This window comes from Suncus etruscus, chromosome 7, assembly GCF_024139225.1.
Source record: "Suncus etruscus isolate mSunEtr1 chromosome 7, mSunEtr1.pri.cur, whole genome shotgun sequence".
NCBI lineage: Eukaryota > Metazoa > Chordata > Mammalia > Eulipotyphla > Soricidae > Suncus > Suncus etruscus.
This window is the reverse complement of record NC_064854.1, coordinates 61,064,381-61,084,991: the sequence shown is the minus strand read 5'-3', so window position 1 is coordinate 61,084,991 and position 20,611 is coordinate 61,064,381. Positions and strand designations below refer to the sequence as shown.

General features: G+C 47.6%; 1 protein-coding gene across 2 annotated transcripts in view; it reads right to left on the bottom strand.

Moving 5' to 3' along the window:
- PBX1 (PBX homeobox 1) overlaps positions 1-7,534 on the bottom strand; it is a 124,531-nt gene extending 116,997 nt beyond the window's left edge. For both annotated transcript variants that reach the window (XM_049776524.1, XM_049776525.1), the window contains exons 1-2: positions 7,263-7,534; positions 3,703-3,776 (exon numbers count right to left, since the gene is read on the bottom strand). In XM_049776524.1, the coding sequence (XP_049632481.1) occupies positions 3,703-3,776; positions 7,263-7,453 (265 nt within the window). In that variant the 5' untranslated portion in view covers positions 7,454-7,534. The remainder of the gene's footprint in view (positions 1-3,702; positions 3,777-7,262) is intronic.
- Between the last annotated feature and the right edge of the window lie 13,077 nt (positions 7,535-20,611).

Here is a 20,611-nt window from a genome sequence, read left to right as displayed (position 1 = left end):
GCATCACTGGGTATGGCCCAAAAACCAAATAAATAAATATATTCTTATTATGTAAATACATAATATAAATATATATTTTTATATTTTATATATAAATGAGATACTTGGAAGAAGTCAGGGAGGGGTCAAGGTCTTGTCTAACATGGAAACTGTTTTGCCCAGGTTCTCTATCTCCACCTAGTAAACCCCTTAGTGGGAGTTGCCTTTCCCCACCCGAGCACCCCATACCACTGCCACACAGCAGCCAATGACCCCCAAAACTCACTCTTCATCTCTGGGGTCCCAGAAGTACAGGAACAGAAGTGCCTGTGCCACTTGTCTTGGGGGTTCCCAATGAAGGGGTGCCCTGGAGATGTGCTATGGATAGGGGACGGGCTTCCTACTGGCAAATCTCTTCTCTTCTCTTCTCTTCTCTTCTCTCTCTCTCTCTCTCTCTCTCTCTCTCTCTCTCTCTCTCTCTCTCTCTCTCCTCTCCTCTCTCTCTCCTCTCCTCTCTCTCTCTCTCCTCTCCTCTCCTCTCCTCTCTCTCTCTCTCTCTCTCTCTCTCTCTCTCTCTCTCTCTCTCTCTCTCTCGGCATTTATTAAAGAGGTCAAAACTTACCTACCTTGGAAGCAAAAAGGCGCAAGGCTGCTGTTGGCTTTGTTTTTTTTTTTTTTTTTTACCTATCCCACAGTAATTTCTGACTTAAATACCTGTCAATCAAGTGTAATTTATATGGTGCAGCCTACTCGGGGTGCTGGGATCCTGTTTTCCAGGAAGCTGCAACCTTCCCACTCGCTTCAGTGGGCCCTTATGGAAATTGTTCCCTGACACCCCAAACCCCAAGACACAGGGCAAACGGCAGGGGGGGCTGAATCCCGGCAGGGCCCCATGTCTCTCAATACCCCTATAGCACACACACACACCCCAAGGTTCCAACTAAAACCAAGTAAGGCACAAGCAATGGGAAGAAACGTTGAAGGTGAGGCGGGGGAGGTGGTGGTGGTGGCTTCCAGATCCACGTAGGGCATTAAAAAAAAAAAAAAAAAACACTAAAAACCATGAGGCCGGGAAGGTGGCGCTAGAAGTAAGGTGTCTGCCTTGCAAGCGCTTGGCATCCCATATGGTCCCCCCAAGCCAGGGGCGATTTCTGAGCACTTAGTCAGGAGTAACCCCTGAGCATCAAACGGGTGTGGCCCAAAAACAAAAAAAAAACAAAACAAAAACAAAAAAACATAAAAAACAGTTGTGACTTTTGGCACTGGGTGTCCACGGTGCAGAAGGACAGGCAGGCCCAGTATGTGTGTGTGGGGGGGGGAGGCTTTCTGAGACTCCCAGAGATCTGTCCCAGGCCAACTCCCAGCTCCCAAAGCCAACACTCAATACTTCAGAAGAGAATGGCCCTGGTCTGGACTCCCTCGAGATCCCAGCTCAGAAGTGGTGCTGCAGACTGAGTTCTCGACGCCTGCCCGGGCTGCCCTCTCAATCCACACAATGAGTATGTGTGTATTTCCTGCCCCAACACACACACACACACACACACACACACACAGAGCAATGACCGCTCTGTGTGCTAGGCACAATGCCCACCATCTACACTGCTGCAGATGACAACACATGCCACCTCTACTTGAATGCTGAAGACTCTCCAGGTATTCGATGCTACAAAGTGTCAGAAATATTTCAACTCCCAAATAAGCAGGCCAACAACAACAACAACAAGACATCTTCAGAGTGTGCTGCCACTGCCCCCCATTTACCCCCCCCCCCCTGTTCCCTGGTGCCAATTCTCAAATCCCCACACTGGGAGTGAAACCACATATGGCACCCCAGCTCTGAGCCCCGCAGGTCTGCAGCATAAAGTTCCAAGTCCACACTCTGGGCCACTGTCTACACTCACACACCCCAAGGGCTTCACCATCAAGGGCCGCCAGCAGCACTGCAATCACAGTGCAACATTCGTGATTCAACACCCGGGGACTCGGGAAGGGCAGGGCAGGGCCACACGGTCAGGGAGAGGCAAATCTCAGGGAGCCAGATTTTTAAAGGAAGCAAGCAGTGGAGAGGAAGCAGGAAAAAAAATAAAAATAAAAGAAAGAAAGGTGAGGGTGGCGGGGCATCTCTCCCTACATATATGTATAACAACACTTGAGTTTCCTGTTCTGGGCTCACGGAAAATGCACACACAGCAGCCAGAAAGTATGACAGATTCTCTATGCAGAATCCATAAATCTCGTCAAAGGTGTCTCACAGCTAAAACAATGCAATTAGTGGCGCTGCCATCAAGGCAGGAGCCCGGAGGCCCGAGGGTCTGGGGCGCTTTGTGTAGAAGCCCAGAGACCCCATCACACTTACGTTCAACAAAGGAGCGGCTGCGGCGGTCAGGCTTAACCCACATTTCAGGAGAGCCAAGTAATTACGTCTCCGAGCTCCCCGGCACATCTTGAAACTATTTATTTTTCTTTTCAAGAGACGCACAGCCCTCCCGGGGCAGAGCCGGCCTCCTCTCCATGGACCCCCAGCACTGCCCCCCGCCCCCCAGCACCTATTTATTTATTTTTTATGTGTAACTATCAATGTATATCAACTGGGCATGCAATCATATTTATTGTCACTTTCATTCATGTCATGCCCTTGCTTAGATGATTCAGATATGAATTATTGACTGTTTTGCTCCTTGTGGTAGAAAAATAAATAAATAAATCCGTGTCAGGTACTTCACGGGGCTGGAGAGCCAGCCCGCTGGTGGGGGCCCAAGTGGACCCGGGATTCTGGAACTCCCCCCAGCCCAAACCCTTGCTGGGATCTCCTTGCTCGGGACCTGGTTCACTGCCTTCTCAGCTCAGCCTTTTAAATTAAAGACGATTACTTACTTCCACGTTGGGGAAAAGGTTCCCAAAAACAGGGGATAGAGGGTGGCAGGGGGGGTCTGCATGGTCACTGGTGGGAGAGCGGCTGCTGTTTCAGGAACAGTTCAGAGAGCCGGTGGCTGATTTTTTTTAATTGTTGCTTTAAAACGTAAACGGCCTCCTGGGACCTGAGCTCGGCATGGCTACTACATGGGGAAGCCCAGCCAGCAGCAGGCAGACAGACAGATAGACAGCAGGATGGATGCATTCTTGGGAGGTAGGTTTGCCCTGGCCTCCTTGGGACAGGAGCTACAACTCCATTCATGGCGCTTAGGCCCCGAAAACTGGGCACAAAGGTATTAGACAACCCTTGAAAGAAAGAAGCATTAGAGCTTCCTTGAGTAATCAAGCAAAGGGGGAAAAAAAAAAACGAAACTTTCAAATGCTCCTGTTCCCTTGTCCCCTTCACCCGCCAGGTCCAAATTTAAAACCATCACATCAGATGTAAAATCTGGGCCAAAATATCCTTCAGGAAATAAGACTTTTCCTTTCCTATTCTGTGCCCCAGTCACATCATTCTAGAAATTTCCCTTCACACTGCTCTGCGATTTTGCTCCACTCTCAGAAAGACCCAAGACAGAGGATCTGAGATATCACAAGCCACACTACAAGACCAACAATGAGTATCCAAGAAACTTGGGAGCAGATCTCTAAACCCCCCCACCCCCCCCCGCCAGGAGGAGCATCTCATGAGTACTCAGGTTTGGAAAATTTTTAATACTCAAATAATAGTATCATGAATGCTGGCTAAGGGCATCCGTCCACAAGCCAGTCAGAGACAGAGTGAGGCTGGCCCCTCTCTCTCCCCCCTACCTGTCTTTTCTTTGATTTCACACAGCACGTTGAACAAGGCAGGCTTCATTCGGTGGCAGTTCAAAGCGTGTTTTCTGAAAGAGAAAAAAAAGCATAATAGCTGAGGTGAACTTGCAAGATCCAACTGTAGATAATGCTGGGGCAGGGGCCTGGGCAGGGACAGGGGCAGGGGTAGGGGGGTAAGGTGGGGAGATCTGAGCATTTAGCCAAAATTATGTACCAAGCATAATTCTGGGGCATGCTTCAATTGTTTGATGGCTTCATACACAGAGTCCCGCCACAGAAAAGAAATAATGTTAATTAGTAGGAAGAGAGGAGGGGTTTGACTACAGAAGGAAACTAAATTATGCCCATTTAGTCAGGGCCTTCCTTCCTTCCTTTTTTCCTTTTTTCCTTCCTTCCTTCCTTCCTTCCTTCCTTCCTTCCTTCCCTTTCCTTTCACACAAAGCATTTAAATCAATGTAGAATGCTTAAAACAATAATCCGATCCTGGGCTAAAATAAGGCAAAGTTGAAGGCCTGGGTGAACATTTATGTATAATAATCCATGCAAGCCCTATGTCCCTCACAGGCAACTCTGTTTCTCTTCTCAGCCTGGGTTCGTGTTTTCAAATTTAATTCCTCAATGTGTTCGAATTCATTCCACAGATGCCCCTGTATTCTCATAAATACAAGATGCTTGAAAGGTCTTCTGAGTGGAACTGTCAATTGATAAAATTTCAGTCCCCCTTTAAAGAGTATGGAAATGCGTTGCCAGGGGGCACACGTACCCATATGGGGAATAAATTCATTTCTCTATGTTCCCATTTAGCCTCTTGTGCGTGCGCACCGTTTATTTGCAGGTGTTGAAATTCAATTATTTACAATTAGGACCTTGCACCCAATGGGGAAAAATAAATGCAATTCTGCCTTTTAGATGCATGATTTACCTGGTCCTGGCATCTACCTGTCTCGGGTGTGCAGGGCAGCAAAGAAAAACAAACAAAAAAATCCTTTCCCCTCATTTTACGATGGGAAGCACTTAGCGGACTGATATTGTTTGGGAAATAAAATGCTGATCATATCAGCTATTAGTTAAGGGAATTCTGTCTGCGAACTAAAATTAATGCATAAAGATAAATGGGATTTGCCCTTCCCCACTCAAGATACATGTGAGTCCTTTTTAGTCCCCTTGAAAGAAAGAAAGAAAGAAAGAAAGAAAGAAAGAAAGAAAGAAAGAAAGAAAGAAAGAAAGAAAGAAAGAAAGAAAGAAAGAAAGAAAGAGAGAGAGAAAGAAAGAGAGAAAGAGAGAAAGAAAGAAAGAGAGAAAGAGAAAGAAAGACAGTCTCATGCAGAAGAGCAGCTTTTTCATACAGCTGGTCAGACCGATACCGCTTCACAAGGCAAATGCATTGTGTCTCAAATGGTCAAGGCTTTCTTGGGTTTGTAAGAAAAGCTCAGGAGGAAAAGTGTAACTGGGGAAGAGGGACAGAACATTCGCCGGTCAGAATTACATTGTTGAACAAAAAAACTCAGCAGCCCTTTATTCTCCTGCCCCGATAAGGAAAAGGTCGGCAGAATGTCCCCAGCGAGCAAGCCGGGCCTTAGGAAAGAGTTTTTTCCTTAATTGTATTCTTCGATACGGGCTGGATGCGCCACCAAAACAAAGCAAAAAGCCCTGCACGGCTTTCAAGAAATCCAGCACTTCCCGACCACACCAGCGGGGTGCAAAGGGATAGAAACGGTTCCTTTCCCCCAAATCCTGTCTCCACTGACTCCAAGCCATTGCGTGGGGGTCAGCGGTAAGGCTGGGCCGTCCTCTGTCTTACAAAAAAGCCCAGCACAGTCCACACAGCCACACACTGAGGTGCCCCAGCCTCGCTTCGCACCCGCCCCTTGCACTTTGCAAACTTGGGCTGGAAACAGCATCAGGCTCTGTAGCCCAAGTGTATTTATCTGGAACAATATAATGAAGAAATCTGGCCCAATTCAAAAGGGAGGGGAGGCTTGAGCCAGGGGAAATCTGCTTTTCTGCAGATAATAGCATCCAAACGTTCGAGCTGATTAATTGTGGAAGTTTCCCCTATGTTAAAAAAAAATCCCCCCCCCAAAAAAAAAAACAGCTGTCCTCTTTTAATATTTCCAACTTTGCAAGTCTCCAAAAGCCTCAGCACTTTCCAGTTCACGGGTTGCAAGTGTTCGCTGTGAAAATAAGTGCAATTGCAAATGTCCCTTCCTTTAACAGCGCCTCATTTTCCCTAATTCAAATCTCTACTTCCCTCAGACACAGCGATGGGCCTACAAATAAGTCATTCAAGGCCCTGGTAATGGTGGGTATTATGTCTAAAACACACACACACACACACAACAACTACAACAACAACAACAACCTACTTCTGAGATTTAACAAAGCTGGGGATAGTGGTTGTAGCCATGAGTGGTTATTAAAATTTTTAAATTCTTCCTCTGGAGATGGGCCTTAAGCAAGCTGCTTGTGGGCTCTGATTGAACCTTTTTTTTTTTTTTTTAAGAGAACGGGCAAGTCCTAAAGTGGAAAAGTGGATTCCTGGCAGTGGGGCAGTGGATTAAGTTGAGAAACTGGCCAACTCTTTATTATCTTGTGTCCCACAGCACTGAAACACGCAAAATTCACACACACGCATGCACAGACACCTTCACTTCTTTCTATCTGCTTCCTAGAGTGATCCGGAAAGAATTCTGGGGCCAAAAGTCTAGTTTTTGAGCACCCTACAAACACTCACACCTCTTTTTAAAGGGCTTTCTGCCACCAGCACCCTCAAAGGAAGACACAAAAAATTTCAAAGATCTAAGTCTTTTAAAACTAACAGATCTGCCTACAAGCAAAATCAAAATCACTCCCATTCTTTCTTTAAAAAGCAAAACAAATGCAAAATATTTTCTGGGTGACTGACAACTGGGCTTTACAAATTAATAAAAAATAATAATAAAGTAGAACACCAGAGAAAGGAGTGGAGGGAGACCCACATTCATGTCCGCAGGAGCAGGTCCAAAACAGAAAGAAAACATCCTAAGTCTTGTGCTTAAGAGAAGGAAAAGAACTTAAACGTGCACACCAACTGCGGCCGGGACATTTCATTTGGGGGGCCGAGGGAGAGGCCCCGGCAACTACCACCAGCAACCAACCACCACCCCCGCAACAGGCCGGGGAGAAGGGCAGCAAACTTGACAACTGTACAAGGGGGTGACTTTGGGGGCGGCAGGTAGGGCCCGAGCCCCAACCCCGGGACTTGCGGGCCGGACACACAGACACAGACAGACAGACAGACAGACAGACAGACAGACAGACAGACAGACAGACAGACACAGACAGACAGACGCGCGCGCACGCAACAATGCGCCCCGCGCCCCGACCCGGGCGCGCACACTTGCCGGACCGGGCGCCTCCGCCATGCAACTTGCGGGACCGAAAGCAAGCGGGGCCGGGCCCCGGCGGGCGAGGGGCTGTGTGGGGGTCCCCTCCTGCAACAGCCGCCCGGAGCGCGGGCGCCCATTGTCCGCACCCCCACCCCGCCGCGCCGTGCCGCGCCGCGCCGCGCTCACCTGGCCTGCGCCTCGTCCAAACTCTGGTCGGTGATGGTCATTATTTGCTGTAAGATGTCCCCGATGTCCTGCTTCCTCCCGCCCTCCCCCTCCGTCCCTCCGGCCCCGTCCGGCAAGTGTTGGCTCAGGCCCGGGTGTCCGGCCATCCCCACCCCGGCGTGGGCATGCATCAGCCTCGGCTGCTCGTCCATCTCCAAAGGCGCCCGCCCGGGCCCCGGGCTGGCTCGCTCGGTGGGAGACTTGACTCCTCAGCTCCAGGCGACTCCGCTCGGCTCGGCTCGGCTCGGCTCGGCTCGGCTCGGCGGAGACTGACTTCTCGCCTCTCGTCCTCTCTTCGGCTCGGCTCGGCTCGGCTCTGCTCGCGGGCTGCACCCCGCCGCCTGCTCGCTCCTTCCAGCTGTCTTCGACCCCTTGGCTGGATAAACAGGCCAAGGAGGGGAGGGGAAAAAATCCAAAAAGGGGGGGAATGCCTCGGCCTCTTGGGTGGGAGGCCGGCGAGGGGGAGGGGGCGTGAAGGGGTGGCGGGTGGGGGGAAAGGGTGTTTGTGGAGCCCCTCTTCGCAAAAAAGAAAAGGCAGAAAATAAAACCCCTTCTCTCTGGACGCCCCGCAATGCAATGCAATGCAAAGCAATGCACTGCGAACCGCGCCGGCCGGCTGGGGAGGCGCGAGGGGCGCGCGACAACGTTGGCTTTGGTGGCTTTTATTTTATTTGTATTATTAGTATTATTACTCTGATTGTTAGTATTATTTTCCTTCTTCAAGCCCACCTCCCCTTCTTCGCCCCAGTCCACGCTTCTGTGGTGCCAAGCTGAAAAAAGAAAAGAAAAGAAAAGAAAAGCAGAGCCCGGCTTGGTTCGACTCGACTCGACTCGGCCCGGCTCGGGCTCGGCTCCACTCCACGCCGCTCGCTCGCGAGGCTGCCAGGGACGTCGGCGGCGGGGCGCCCGGCCGGGCACGGAGCGGGCGGCGCGAGCCCCGGGGCGCGGCGCTGGGGGTGGGTGGGTGGCGCTGCAAACTTTGCCCCCCGCCCCCACTCTCGGGTCAGGCCGGGGGTGCGCGGGGAGGAGGAGGAGGAGGAGGAAGGAGGCGGCGCCCCCGCGCCCCAGCTCGCCCCCGCGTCGCCGGTCCCCGATCCCGGCGGGCGGTGGCAGCGGCGGCAGCAGCAGCCCCGCGATCGCCGGCCTCCAACTCCGGCCGACCCCGGCCGCTGCCTCCTGCTTTTGTTTAGCTCCGGGATCGTACACAGAAAAAGGCACACACACACAGCCTGCGCGGAGGAGGTGGAGGAGGAGCGGGAGGAGCGGGAGGAGCGGGAGGAAGAGGGGGAGGAAGGGGAGGAGGAGGAGGAGCAGAGGAGGAGGAGGAAGAGGAAGGCGCAGAGCTGGAGCTGGAGCAGAAGCAGGAGGAGCTGGAGGAGCTGGGGAAGGAGGAGGGGGGGGAGGGGCACTAGGGCTGCGGCCCGGAGGGCGGGGCCGGCCCTGGCTCAAGCCCCGCCCTCGGAGCGCTCCCATTGGCCAGCCGGAAGACGTACGGCCACGCCCCTCAGGGCGCTCTGTTTAGGCCACGCCCTCTGAGCTCCGCCCCCCGCGCCGCGCAGTCTATCTGAGCCGGGAGGCGGGTCGCCACCTAGGCCGCGTCTCCGCTCCTTAAAGGGACCGCGTACCCAGGAGCGCCCGGTCGGGCCCGGGAATGCAGCAGGGCGCCGGTTCCCGGTTTCCCCCCAAACCCTATTCTCTTCACTCTGGGGCCCTGGAGGAGGAAACCCGGGTGCTATTCGCATGTCAAAGGCACACGGAAAGGCCTGTGCGCGGTTAATCTTTCCCCTTCCTAAGCCCTGTTTTTCTTTCACTTTCTCCTGGCCCTGCTGGAGAGCTTGCCGCTGGACACCCACTCCGGAATCAAGGTGTGCGCCCAAGTTTGTTGGCCCAGAGCGGTTATGCAACACAGCGGAGCCGGCTGGTATTATTCATAAGGCTCCACAATAAAGAGCCAAGGGAGCCGCAGCCTTAAAGAAAGGCGCCACCGCGCTCCACTTCAAAGCGGCACTGGACTGTGACTTTTTTTCTTCCCTTTTTTTGTGGTGTGAAAAGTAAATTATGGATCAGGAAACTAAATAATACTGCAGAATAAAGAGAGAGAGAGACGAAATACATAAGTTCACCAAATGAAACTGATTCCACGTCTCTGGCTTTTTCCCCCTGGGGGAAATTAGTTATTTGGTTTAAATACTTAATAAAGAAATGCATTATCACAGTCTGGTTCTAGTTTTTAATATAGCCTAATAACCATTATTAACTGGGATAAGAAACTAACTGACATTTATTGAGTGCCTACTATGCACAGGAGTAATTTATGTAAGTTATTTTATTTAATCCCCAAGATATCCCTGTGAGTCATGGATTATTACTTCCCCGATACAGAGATGGGGCAGAGAGAAAGGTCAAAGAATGTGGGCAGGGTCCCAGTATTGAAGCCTCTGAGAGGAAGTACAGGCCCAGGCGTGGCTCTATCAACAAACCTGGCTTCCAGCCATGGGGTCCAAGCCATAGGGTCTGTCACTAGCCCCACAGAACATGCAGAGGGTGTGATCAATGGGACCTGATATGAATCAGGCCCAAGCTGCAAATCTCACTGGACAAAAGCCAGTTATGTATTCCCATACCTATTCCTACTAGGTGACTCATGTTGGTGAGAAAAAGTAACAGACAGAAGCATAAAGAGCTGAGAAGCATCTAGAAGGGTCTAGAAGCTGAGGTGAGCCCCCGGGCTCCAAGCTGACCAGTTAGTCCCAAACATGTCCTCTCTTTACCAGGATATAGTGGAAGCTGTCCAGAAGCAGGGCTCACAGGGTTATCTGTGTTAAGTGAACACCTCCTGCCTTGTCCCTGGTCCCTGGAACCTCAGAGCTGCCACCGGCTCCATGCGCCTCATCTGCGGCATAGACACGGCCCTCATCACAGAAGGGATGTTCCTCCTTCCACCTCCTTTCTGATCAGGGGGCAGGGAGAAAACAGGACCAGTGAGCACACTTCGAGAAAGGTCTCAAGGCTTCTCTGCAAATGATGCACATGACAGCGTGTGCAAGAGCTAGAGTGGCCACAGTGAGAATGAATTATCCCCGAAACCTCTTTGTAAATCAGCCTATACCCATAGGTATATGTACATATGTGCATCTGTGTGCTTCCATGCGTGTGTGCCTGTGTGTGCATGTATGTTCCTCCATTACTGAGTGAGGCTTTGGAACCTGAGTAATGCTCTTGGACTCACTGCAGTGACTGTGGTGATATGACATCAGCCCGCCATCAGTTTAGTTTGGGGAGTGTTAGCGAGATGGCTGGGCAGGAAGGCACGCAGCAGGACAACGTGCAGAGCAGGTTCTAGTTCTTTCCCTTCCCTTTCTGTCCCTGTGCTTAGCAACTCAGGCTCCAGCTAGTTCAAAGTGAAAAATATGTGCCAGAGAAGGGATACCATGCTGTCTTCTGATGGGACCATAAGGAGCCCTTGGGGGTGGAATGGGCCAGAGAGCCTTGCTTCTTGCTTCTTGAAGACAAAGCTTGCTCCATGGGCCCAAAAAGGGACACTCCCGGAAAAGGTCTGGTTGCAAGACCTGCAAAGGTATGTGGGGACGCCAGAGTGCAGGGGGTTTCGGGGGAAGGGGCTTTACATGGGAGCAGAGAAGAGTGGCTGAGGGAAGGACAAAGATCTACCACCTGTCTCCACCTCATTTTGTGAGGTGGGTTTGTGGACAGGTGCCAAGGACAGTCCTGTGGCCAAGGGGACCAACAAGGAGCTGAGTCAGAAGGATCCAGGGAAGAACGATGGGCCATGGCCATAATTTGCCGAGCGCCCGCTGGCCGTGCTTCCGGGCTAAGCATGAAAGAGCACTTAATCCTGGCGGTTTGACACTCAATTGGAACCACTTCCCAGGATGGTTCTAATCTTCATTTTTCAGCCCGAGAAGTTGAAGGACAGGCCCGGGCGTGGATCTAGAGATCCTGCCTTTGCAGCTGTCCAGGGCATGAAGGAAGCCAAGAGGAGGAAGCTCCATTGGAGAAACAAGGACACAGACTCTTCCTTGTGTATCACAGTGACCTCCACATGGCAGGGAGGACGTCATGGCTGGTCTCTTAGTCCTACCCAGTCTCTGCAGAGCTGGACCGTGACAGAGAGGCAGGGACACAGGGAGCAACATTGGCTGCAGAGCACCTCTCTCCGGAACGAGAAAGCTGAGTTTGTTGACATGTGTTTGGAATCTCAGAACCTCCGAGAAGCGGCAAATCACATCCTGACCAGCCTGGTTCCAGTCTCCCCTCCTGGTCTACTGGGGAGCCCCTCAGGCCCTTGCCTTTGCAGCTGGAGGAGTGTGGATCCAGGGGCTCTCTGGATCCTAAGGCGGACGGGACACAGGTGTTTGCATGAAGGTTCCGGATTCACTGATTAGGGAATGGGGTGTCACTCTGTGTAGCCTCTGAGAAAACAGAGATTCTGAAACACCAGCCGGGCACCTGCACAGCCCATGTTCAGTGAGGCTGTCCAGACAGGCGGGCAGTGGAGGGAATGGGAGCCCATGTTGTAAGGTGTATGCATACATGATTGCGCATGAACAGACATGCATGACTGTATGCACATGTGTCTATGAACTCACATGTATGACTGCATGCATGATCCTATATATGCATGGTACTACAAACACAGGAATAATGTATGTCTGTGTGAGCCTGCACACCTGACCATGTATATGCATGATTGTGTGTGCATGTGTTTGAGCCTTATACACCCGATTATATGTGCAGGTATGTCTGTATGATCTGAATGTGAATAGCTGTGTGTGCATGTTTGTGCCTATGAGCCCACACAGATATGGTCATGTGTACATGTGTCTTATGAGATTTTGCACACAGATGGCCATGTGTATGCATGTGATTCTGCACATGGATGGTCGTGTATGTGTCTATACATGACTCTGCACATGAGTGGTCTTGTAGATGTGTGTACACTCATACATATGGTTGTGTACACATGTGTTTGCATGTGAGTCTGCACACATGAAACTACTTTTGAGCATATGCTATGTAGCCTCATCCTGGACTTCTGGTTTATGTCCATAGTTTAAAGTGATAAACTTGAACCTGTTCTTTAAGGGACAGTGTTTGTATCAAAAGGTACCTGCTTCTGATCCTCCTCCAGGACACCAACCACAGGGTCCCATTCTGGAATGAACAATGGTACCCTTCCGATGTGGAACCCAAGGGGCACCCAAAGTGTTCCCAAAGGAACACAGACCTGCTTCCTCACTCTGAGTCTCTCTAAGTAATAAACACCAGGAAAGTGAAAGATCTGAGAATGCAGTGACCAGTGGTGAGTGGTCAGAGTCTGGCCTCCCAGAGACACATCTGGAAACTCCCTGAAATGGATAGGTTGTTGCCTGGGAATCCTTAGACAAAAACCCAGCTTGGCCTCTGAGTTGGGCAGAGACTGTGGCTGAGCTGGTCCCCCTGCACTCCCGCACCTCTGGCTCATGAGCCCATCTCATAACCCTAGCACAAATTCACCCACCAACCTCAACTGAGGAACATGAAGGTTTCCAGGAGGGTCTGGGAGTGGATATTCTGCATCTCTCCCTCCCCATGCCCTGAAATGGATCATTATGGGGCAAATCCAATGATGCTCAAGGGATACTCCTGGCTCTTGGGGCTCCATCTTGGAAGGGCTCAGGAGCTCTGGACCTGGCCCTTTTCCATGCCAATGGTCTCTTCATAGGAGGGGACTTTCAACACCAATAAACTTCTCAGGTAAGGGATCTAGTGACATCCAATAAGAAGAGAAGAGAGTGTCCTAGCACCCCTATAGGAGGTTCAGCAGCCTGAGTCTATCCCAGATGGTTCTGCCTCTGTACATGGGACCATGTTTGAGGACATGTCATCTGTCTTCCCACTTACATAGTATTTCAGTGTCACAGCACACCAGGCCAAGTGTCCCTGAATGCCAGTATAGATATTTGGATTGTGTGAGACATTTTTATTTATTAAAAATGATGATGGCGGGGCTGGAGAGATAGCATGGAGATAGGGCATTTGCCTTGCATGTACTAGGACAGTGGTTCGAATCCCAGCATCCATTATGGTCCCCTAGCCTGCCAGCAGTGATTTCTGAGCGTAGAGCCAGGAGTAACCCCTGACCGCTGCCAGGTGTGACCCAAAAGCCAAAAAGAAGAAGAAGAAGAAGAAGAAGAAGAAGAAGAAGAAGAAGAAGAAGAAGAAGAAGAAGAAGAAGAAGAAGAAGAAGAAGAAGAAGAAGAAGAAGAAGAAGAAGAAAGATGATGGAGGGGCAGGAGAGATAGCACAGCAGTAGGGTGTTTGCCTTGCATTCAGACAATTCAGGAGGAACAGTGGTTCGATTCCCCGCATCCTATATTGTCCCCCGAGCCTGCCAGGGGTGATTTCTGAGTGCAGAGCCAGGAGTAACCCCTGAGCACCGCCGGATGTGTCCCCCCAATATAAAATAAAATAATCATGGAGGGGTCAGAGTTATAGCAAAGTGATAGGGTGTTTGCCTTGCATTCAGCTAACCTGGGACAGACCTGGTTTTAATTCCTGACATCTCATATGGTCCCCAGAGTTTGCCAGGAGCAATTTCTGAATGCAGAATCAGCATTAAAGCCTGAGCACTGCTGGGTGTTCCCCCTCCCAAAAAAGAAAGATGATGGAAATGAAGGTTTAGGGGCTTTTGAGGGGTAGTGGAGGGTGGTTTGGTCACACCTGGCAGTGCTCAAGGCTGACTCTTGGCTCTGTGTTCACTACACTACAGGTAGTACTTTTTTTTTTTTTGCTCAGGGGTTACTCCTTGCTAAGCACTCAGAAATTGCCCCTGGCTTGGGGGGACTATATGGGACGCCGGGGGATAGAACTGCAGTTCTTCCTTGGCTAGTGCTTGCAAGGCAGACACCTTACCTCTAGCACCATCTCACCAGCCCCAAGAAATAGCTTCTGGCAGGCACGGGGGACCATATGGGACACCGGGATTTGAACCAACCACCTTAGGTCCTGGTCAGCTGCTTGCAAGGCAAACACTGCTGTGCTATCTCTCCGGCCCCCAGGTAGTACTTGTAGGACCACGCAGACAGTGCCGAGGAATGACAATGACACAGGGTTAGGTCACATGTAAGGCAAGTGTCTTATACGGGGCCTGAAATGTTTACATACACAGGGTTCTGCATGTGTCCAGTGCTACTGTGTGGTATCTCTTCATTTGGAATTACTGGGTCAGAAGAGAATTTTGATTCTGACAGGCATTAACCCATCAGCTCATACTCCAAGTCAGCAGCTTCAAGAGGGGCCAGAGTGTTAGCACAGTGGGGAGGGCATTTGCCTTGCACATGGTCAACCTGGGTTCAATTCCTGGCATCCCATAGAGCTCCCCAAGCCTGTCAGTAGTGATCCCTGAGTGCAGAAACAGGAAAACTCCCAAACATCACCTGGTTTGGCAAAAACAAACAAACAAACAAACAAAATCCTCACAAAACCCACAAGGGATGTGCTTCCTGCCAGTGAGGGATGGAAGGGCCAAGGGGCAGTCCAAGGCCCTGTGAAGTGACTATGAATCTAATGAAGAGGAAAAAAAAAACTGTTTGTGATGGCAGGTTGAATCCCTTTCAGGGTCCCTCTCTGCAGACCCTGCCACACAAGAAATATGGCCTGTGAGGAAGTGGTGATGACCTTTGCCAATAATGAAGGAACAAATTTTAGCAAATAGTCTTGACTAAAAAGGTCACAGAAAGAAGCAGAGCATGTGTGGGTCCTGGCGAGTCTGGGAGGAAATGAGCCTGTGATTCAAATTTCTCCTACAATAGGACTCCCAGGCTCCGGTCTCTGTGAGGTCACATGTCTGCATGAACACCGAAGGAAGGACAGAGACACACACAGCCTTCACACACTCCTGAGACATAGGAGATCTGGGCACAAGATCCAGCTGCCTTGATCTTTCTGCTGGAGAATATTTAAATCATATTGCAAAGAAGAAACATATAAAGATTCCTGTGAGAACCCAGATGTAGATCCTGGAAGAAAAGATCCCAAACCTGAATGCAAAGTAAAGGTGCCCTCCAGGGCTGGAGTGAGTTGAATAATACTGAGTCATTAACAGGGCTGGAGAGAGAGCACAGGGGTGGAAGGCACTCACCTTACTTGTGGATGTGCCTGATTGGATCTCTGAAGCCCCCATGTGATCACCCTAACATCACCAGGAGCAAGACCTGATTATAGAACCAGGAGTCATTCCTGAGCACCACTGGGTGTGGTCCAATGCCCCTCAAATCAACAAAATCAAGTATCACAATAGCCTAACAAAACAGAATAAAGGAGTAAAAAAAAAAATAGTGCAACAGAACAGATGTAATAATAATAAAAAAACATATAATGGAATCTAACACCCATTACTGATTTTTTTTTAAATTTTTTTTGAAGATCTTCCTTCCTTCCTTCCTTCCTTCCTTCCTTCCTTCCTTCCTTCCTTCCTTCCTTCCTTCCCACTCCCTTCCTTCCTTTTTTTCTTTCCTTCTTTCCTTTCTCTTTTCTTTCTTTCTTTCTTTCTTTCTTTCTTTCTTTCTTTCTTTCTTTCTTTCTTTCTTTCTTTCTTTCTTTCTTCCTTCCTTTCTTTCTCTCTTTCTTTTTCTTTCTTTCTCTCTTTTTTTTTTTACACCACCCATCACCAGTGCAACATTCCCATCACCAATGTCCCAAGTCTCCCTCCTCCCCACCCGACCCCCGCCTGTACTCTAAACAGGTTCTCAATTTCCCTCATACATTCTCATTATTAGGACAGTTCAAAATGTAGTTATTTATCCAACTAAACTCATCACTCTTTGTGATGAGCTTCCTGAGGTGAGCTGGAACTTCCAGCTCTTTTCTCTTTTGTGTCTGAAAGTTATTATTGCAAGAATGTCTTTCATTTTTCTTAAAACCCATAAATGTGTGAGACCATTCTGCGTTTTTCTCTCTCTCTCTGACTTATTTCACTCAGCATAATAGATTCCGTGTACATCCATGTATAGGAAAATTTCATGACTTCATCTCTCCTGACAGCTGCATAATATTCCATTGTGTATATGTACCACAGTTTCTTTAGCCATTCGTCTGTTGAAGGGCATCTTGGTTGTTTCCAGAGTCTTGCTATGGTAAATAGTGCTGCAATGAATATAGGTGTAAGGAAGGGGTTTTTGTATTGTATTTTTGTGTTCCTAGGGTATATTCCTAGGAGTGGTATAGCTGGATCGTATGGGAGCTCGATTTCCAGTTTTTGGAGGAATCTCCATATCGCTTTCCATAAAGGTTGAACTAGACGGCATTCCCACCAGCAGTGGATAAGAGTTCCTTTCTCCCCACATCCCCGCCAACACTGTTTATTCTCATTCTTTGTGATGTGTGCCATTCTCTGTGGTGTGAAGTGGTATCTCATCGTTGTTTTGATTTGCATCTCCCTGATGATTAGTGATGTGGAGCACTTTTTCATGTGTCTTTTGGCCATCTGTATTTCTTCTTTGTCAAAGTGTCTGTTCATTTCTTCTCCCCATTTTTTGATGGGATTAGATGTTTTTTTCTTGTAAAGTTCTGTCAGTGCCTTGTATATTTTGGAGATTAGCCCCTTATCTGATGGGTATTGGGTGAATAGTTTCTCCCACTCAGTGGGTGGCTCTTGTATCTTGGGCACTATTTCCTTTGAGGTGCAGAAGCTTCTCAGCTTAATATATTCCCATCTGTTAATTTCTGCTTTCACTTGCTTGGAGAGTGCAGTTTCTTCCTTGAAGATGCCTTTAGCCTCAATGTCCTGGAGTGTTTTACCTACGTATTGTTCTATATATCTTATGGTTTTGGGGCTGATATCGAGGTCTTTAATCCATTTGGATTTTACCTTCGTACATGATGTTAGCTGGGGGTCTAAGTTCAATTTTTTGCAAGTGGCTACCCAGTTTTGCCAACACCACTTGTTGAAGAGGCTTTCTTTGTTCCATTTAGGATTTTTTGCTCCTTTATCAAAAATTAGATGATTGTATGTCTGGGGAACATTCTCTGAGTATTCAAGCTTATTCCACTGATCTGAGGGCCTGTCTTTATTCCAATACCATGCTGTTTTGATAACTATTGCTTTGTAGTAAAGTTTAAAGTTGGGGAAAGTAATTCCTCCCATATTCTTTTTCCCAATGATTGCTTTAGCTATTCGAGGGTGTTTATTGTTCCAAATAAATTTCAAAAGTGCCTGGTCCACTTCTTTGAAGAATGTCATGGGTATCTTTAGGGGGATCGCATTAAATCTGTACAGTGCTTTGGGGAGTATTGCCATTTTAATGATGTTAATCCTGCCAATCCATGAGCAGGGTATATGCTTCCATTTCCGCGTGTCCTCTCTTATTTCTTGGAGCAGAGTTTTATAGTTTTCCTTGTATAGGTCCTTCACATTTTTAGTCAAGTTGATTCCAAGATATTTGAGTTTGTGTGACACTATAGTGAATGGAGTTGTTTTCTTAATGTCCATTTCTTCCTTATTAGTATTGGTGTATAGGAAGGCCATTGATTTTTGTGTGTTAATTTTGTAGCCTGCCACCTTGCTATATGAGTCTATTGTTTCTAGAAGCTTTTTGATAGAGTCTTTGGGGTTTTCTAAGTAGAGTATCATGTCATCTGCAAACAGTGAGAGCTTGACTTCTTCCTTTCCTATCTGGATTCCCTTGATATCCTTTTCTTGCCTAATCGCTATAGCAAGTACTTCAAGTGCTATGTTGAATAGAAGTGGTGAGAGAGGACAGCCTTGTCTTGTGCCAGAATTTAGAGGAAAGGCTTTCAGTTTTTCTCCATTGAGGACAATATTTGCCTCTGGCTTGTGGTAGATGGCCTTAACTATATTGAGAAAGGTTCCCTCCATTCCCATCTTGCTGAGAGTTTTGATCAAGAATGGGTGTTGGACCTTGTCAAATGCTTTCTCTGCGTCGATTGATATGATCATGTGATTTTTATTTTTCTTGCTGTTGATGTTGTGTATTATGTTGATAGATTTACGGATGTTAAACCAGCCTTGCATTCCTGGAATGAAACCTACTTGATCGTAGTGGATGATCTTCTTAATGAGGCATTGAATCCTATTTGCCAGGATTTTGTTGAAGATCTTTGCATCTGCATTCATCAGCGATATTGGTCTGTAATTTTCTTTTTTCGTAGCATCTCTGTCTGGTTTAGGTATCAAGGTAATGTTGGCTTCATAAAAGCTATTTGGAAGTTTTCCTGTTTTTTCAATTTCATGAAAGAGTCTTGCCAGGATTGGTAGTAGTTCCTCTTGAAAGGTTTGAAAGAATTCATTAGTAAATCCATCTGGGCCTGGGCTTTTGTTTTTGGGCAGACATTTGAATACTTTCTTAATTTCCTCAATAGTAATGGGTGTGTTTAGATATGCTACATCCTCTTCATTCAATCGTGGAAGATTATAAGATTCCAAAAATTTATCCATTTCTTCCAGGTTTTCATTTTTAGTGGCATAGAGTTTCTCAAAGTAGTTTCTGATTACCCTTTGAATCTCTACCATATCAGTAGTGATCTCTCCTTTTTCATTCCTAATACGAGTTATCAAGTTTCTCTCTCTTTCTTTCTTTGTTAGTTTTGCCAGTGGTCTATCAATCTTGTTTATTTTTTCAAAGAACCAACTTCTGCTTTCGTTGATCTTTTGGATGGTTTTTCTGGTTTCCACTTCATTGATTTCTGCTCTCAGCTTTGTTATTTCCTTCTGCCTCCCTATTTTTGGATCCTTTTGTTGAGCACTTTCTAATTCTATGAGCTGCGTCATTAAGCTATTCAGGTATGCCCCTTCTTCTTTCCTGATGTGTGCTTGCAAAGCTATAAATTTTCCTCTCAGTACTGCTTTTGCTGTGTCCCATAGGTTCTGATAAATTGTGTCTCCATTGTCATTTGTTTTCAGGAAGGTTTTGATTTCCTCTTTGATTTCATCTTGGACCCACTGATTATTCAGTATGAGGCTATTTAACTTCCAGGTGTTAAAATTTTTCTTCTGTGTCCCTTTGTAGTTTATATATAATTTCAGGGCTTTGTGGTCAGCAAAGGCAGCCTGCAAAATTTCTATCCTCTTGATATTATGGAGATATGTTTTGTGTGCTAACATGTAGTCTATCCTAGAGAATGTCCCATGTACATTAGAGAAAAATGTGTATCCAGGCTTCTGGGGGTGGAGTGTCCTGTATATATCTACTAGGCCTCTTACTTCCATTTCTCTCCTCAGGTCTAGTATATTCTTGTTGGGTTTCAGTCTGGTTGACCTGTCTAGTGTTGACAATGCCGTGTTGAGGTCTCCCACAATTATTGTGTTGTTATTGATATTATTTTTCAGATCTGTCAACAGTTGTATTAAATATTTTGCTGGCCCCTCATTCGGTGCATATATGTTTAGGAGGGTGATTTCTTCCTGCTGTACATATCCCTTGATTAATACAAAATGTCCATCTTTGTCCCTTACTACTTTCCTAAGTATAAAGTTTGCATCATCTGATATTAATATGGCCACTCCTGCTTTTTTTTGGGTGTTGTTTGCTTGGATGATTTTCCTCCAGCCTTTTATTTTGAGTCTATGTTTGTTCTGACTATTCAGGTGCGTTTCTTGTAGGCAGCAGAAGGTTGGATTGAGTTTTTTGATCCATTTAGCCACTCTGTGTCTCTTAACTGGTGCATTTAGTCCATTGACATTGAGAGAAAGAATTGTCCTGGGAGTTAGTGCCATCTTTATATTAAAGTTTGGTGTGTTTGTTGGTAAGCCTTGTCTTAAAGTATGCCGTTCAGTTTTTCTTTTAAGAATGGTTTTGAGTCTGTGAAGTTTTTGAGCTGTTGTTTGTCTGTGAAACTATGTATTGTTCCTTCAAACCTAAAAGTGAGTTTTGCTGGGTACAGTATTCTAGGCGAAGCATTTATTTCATTGAGTTTTGTCACTATGTCCCACCACTGCCTTCTGGCCTTGAGTGTTTCTGGTGACAGGTCTGCAGTAAATCTCAAGGATGTTCCCTTAAATGTAATTTCTCTTTTCGATCTTGCTGCTTTCAGAATTCTGTCTCTATCTATGGGATTCGTCATTGTGACTAGAATGTGTCTTGGGGTGTTTTTTCTGGGGTCTCTTTTAGTTGGCACTCTTCGGGCATGCAGGATTTGATCACATGTATTCATTATCTCTGGTAGTTTCTCTTTAATGATGTTCTTGACTGTTGATTCTTCCCGGAGATTTTCTTCCTGAGTCTCTGGGACTCCAATGATTCTTAAGTTGTTTCTGTTGAGCTTATCATAGACTTCTATTTTCATCTGTTCCC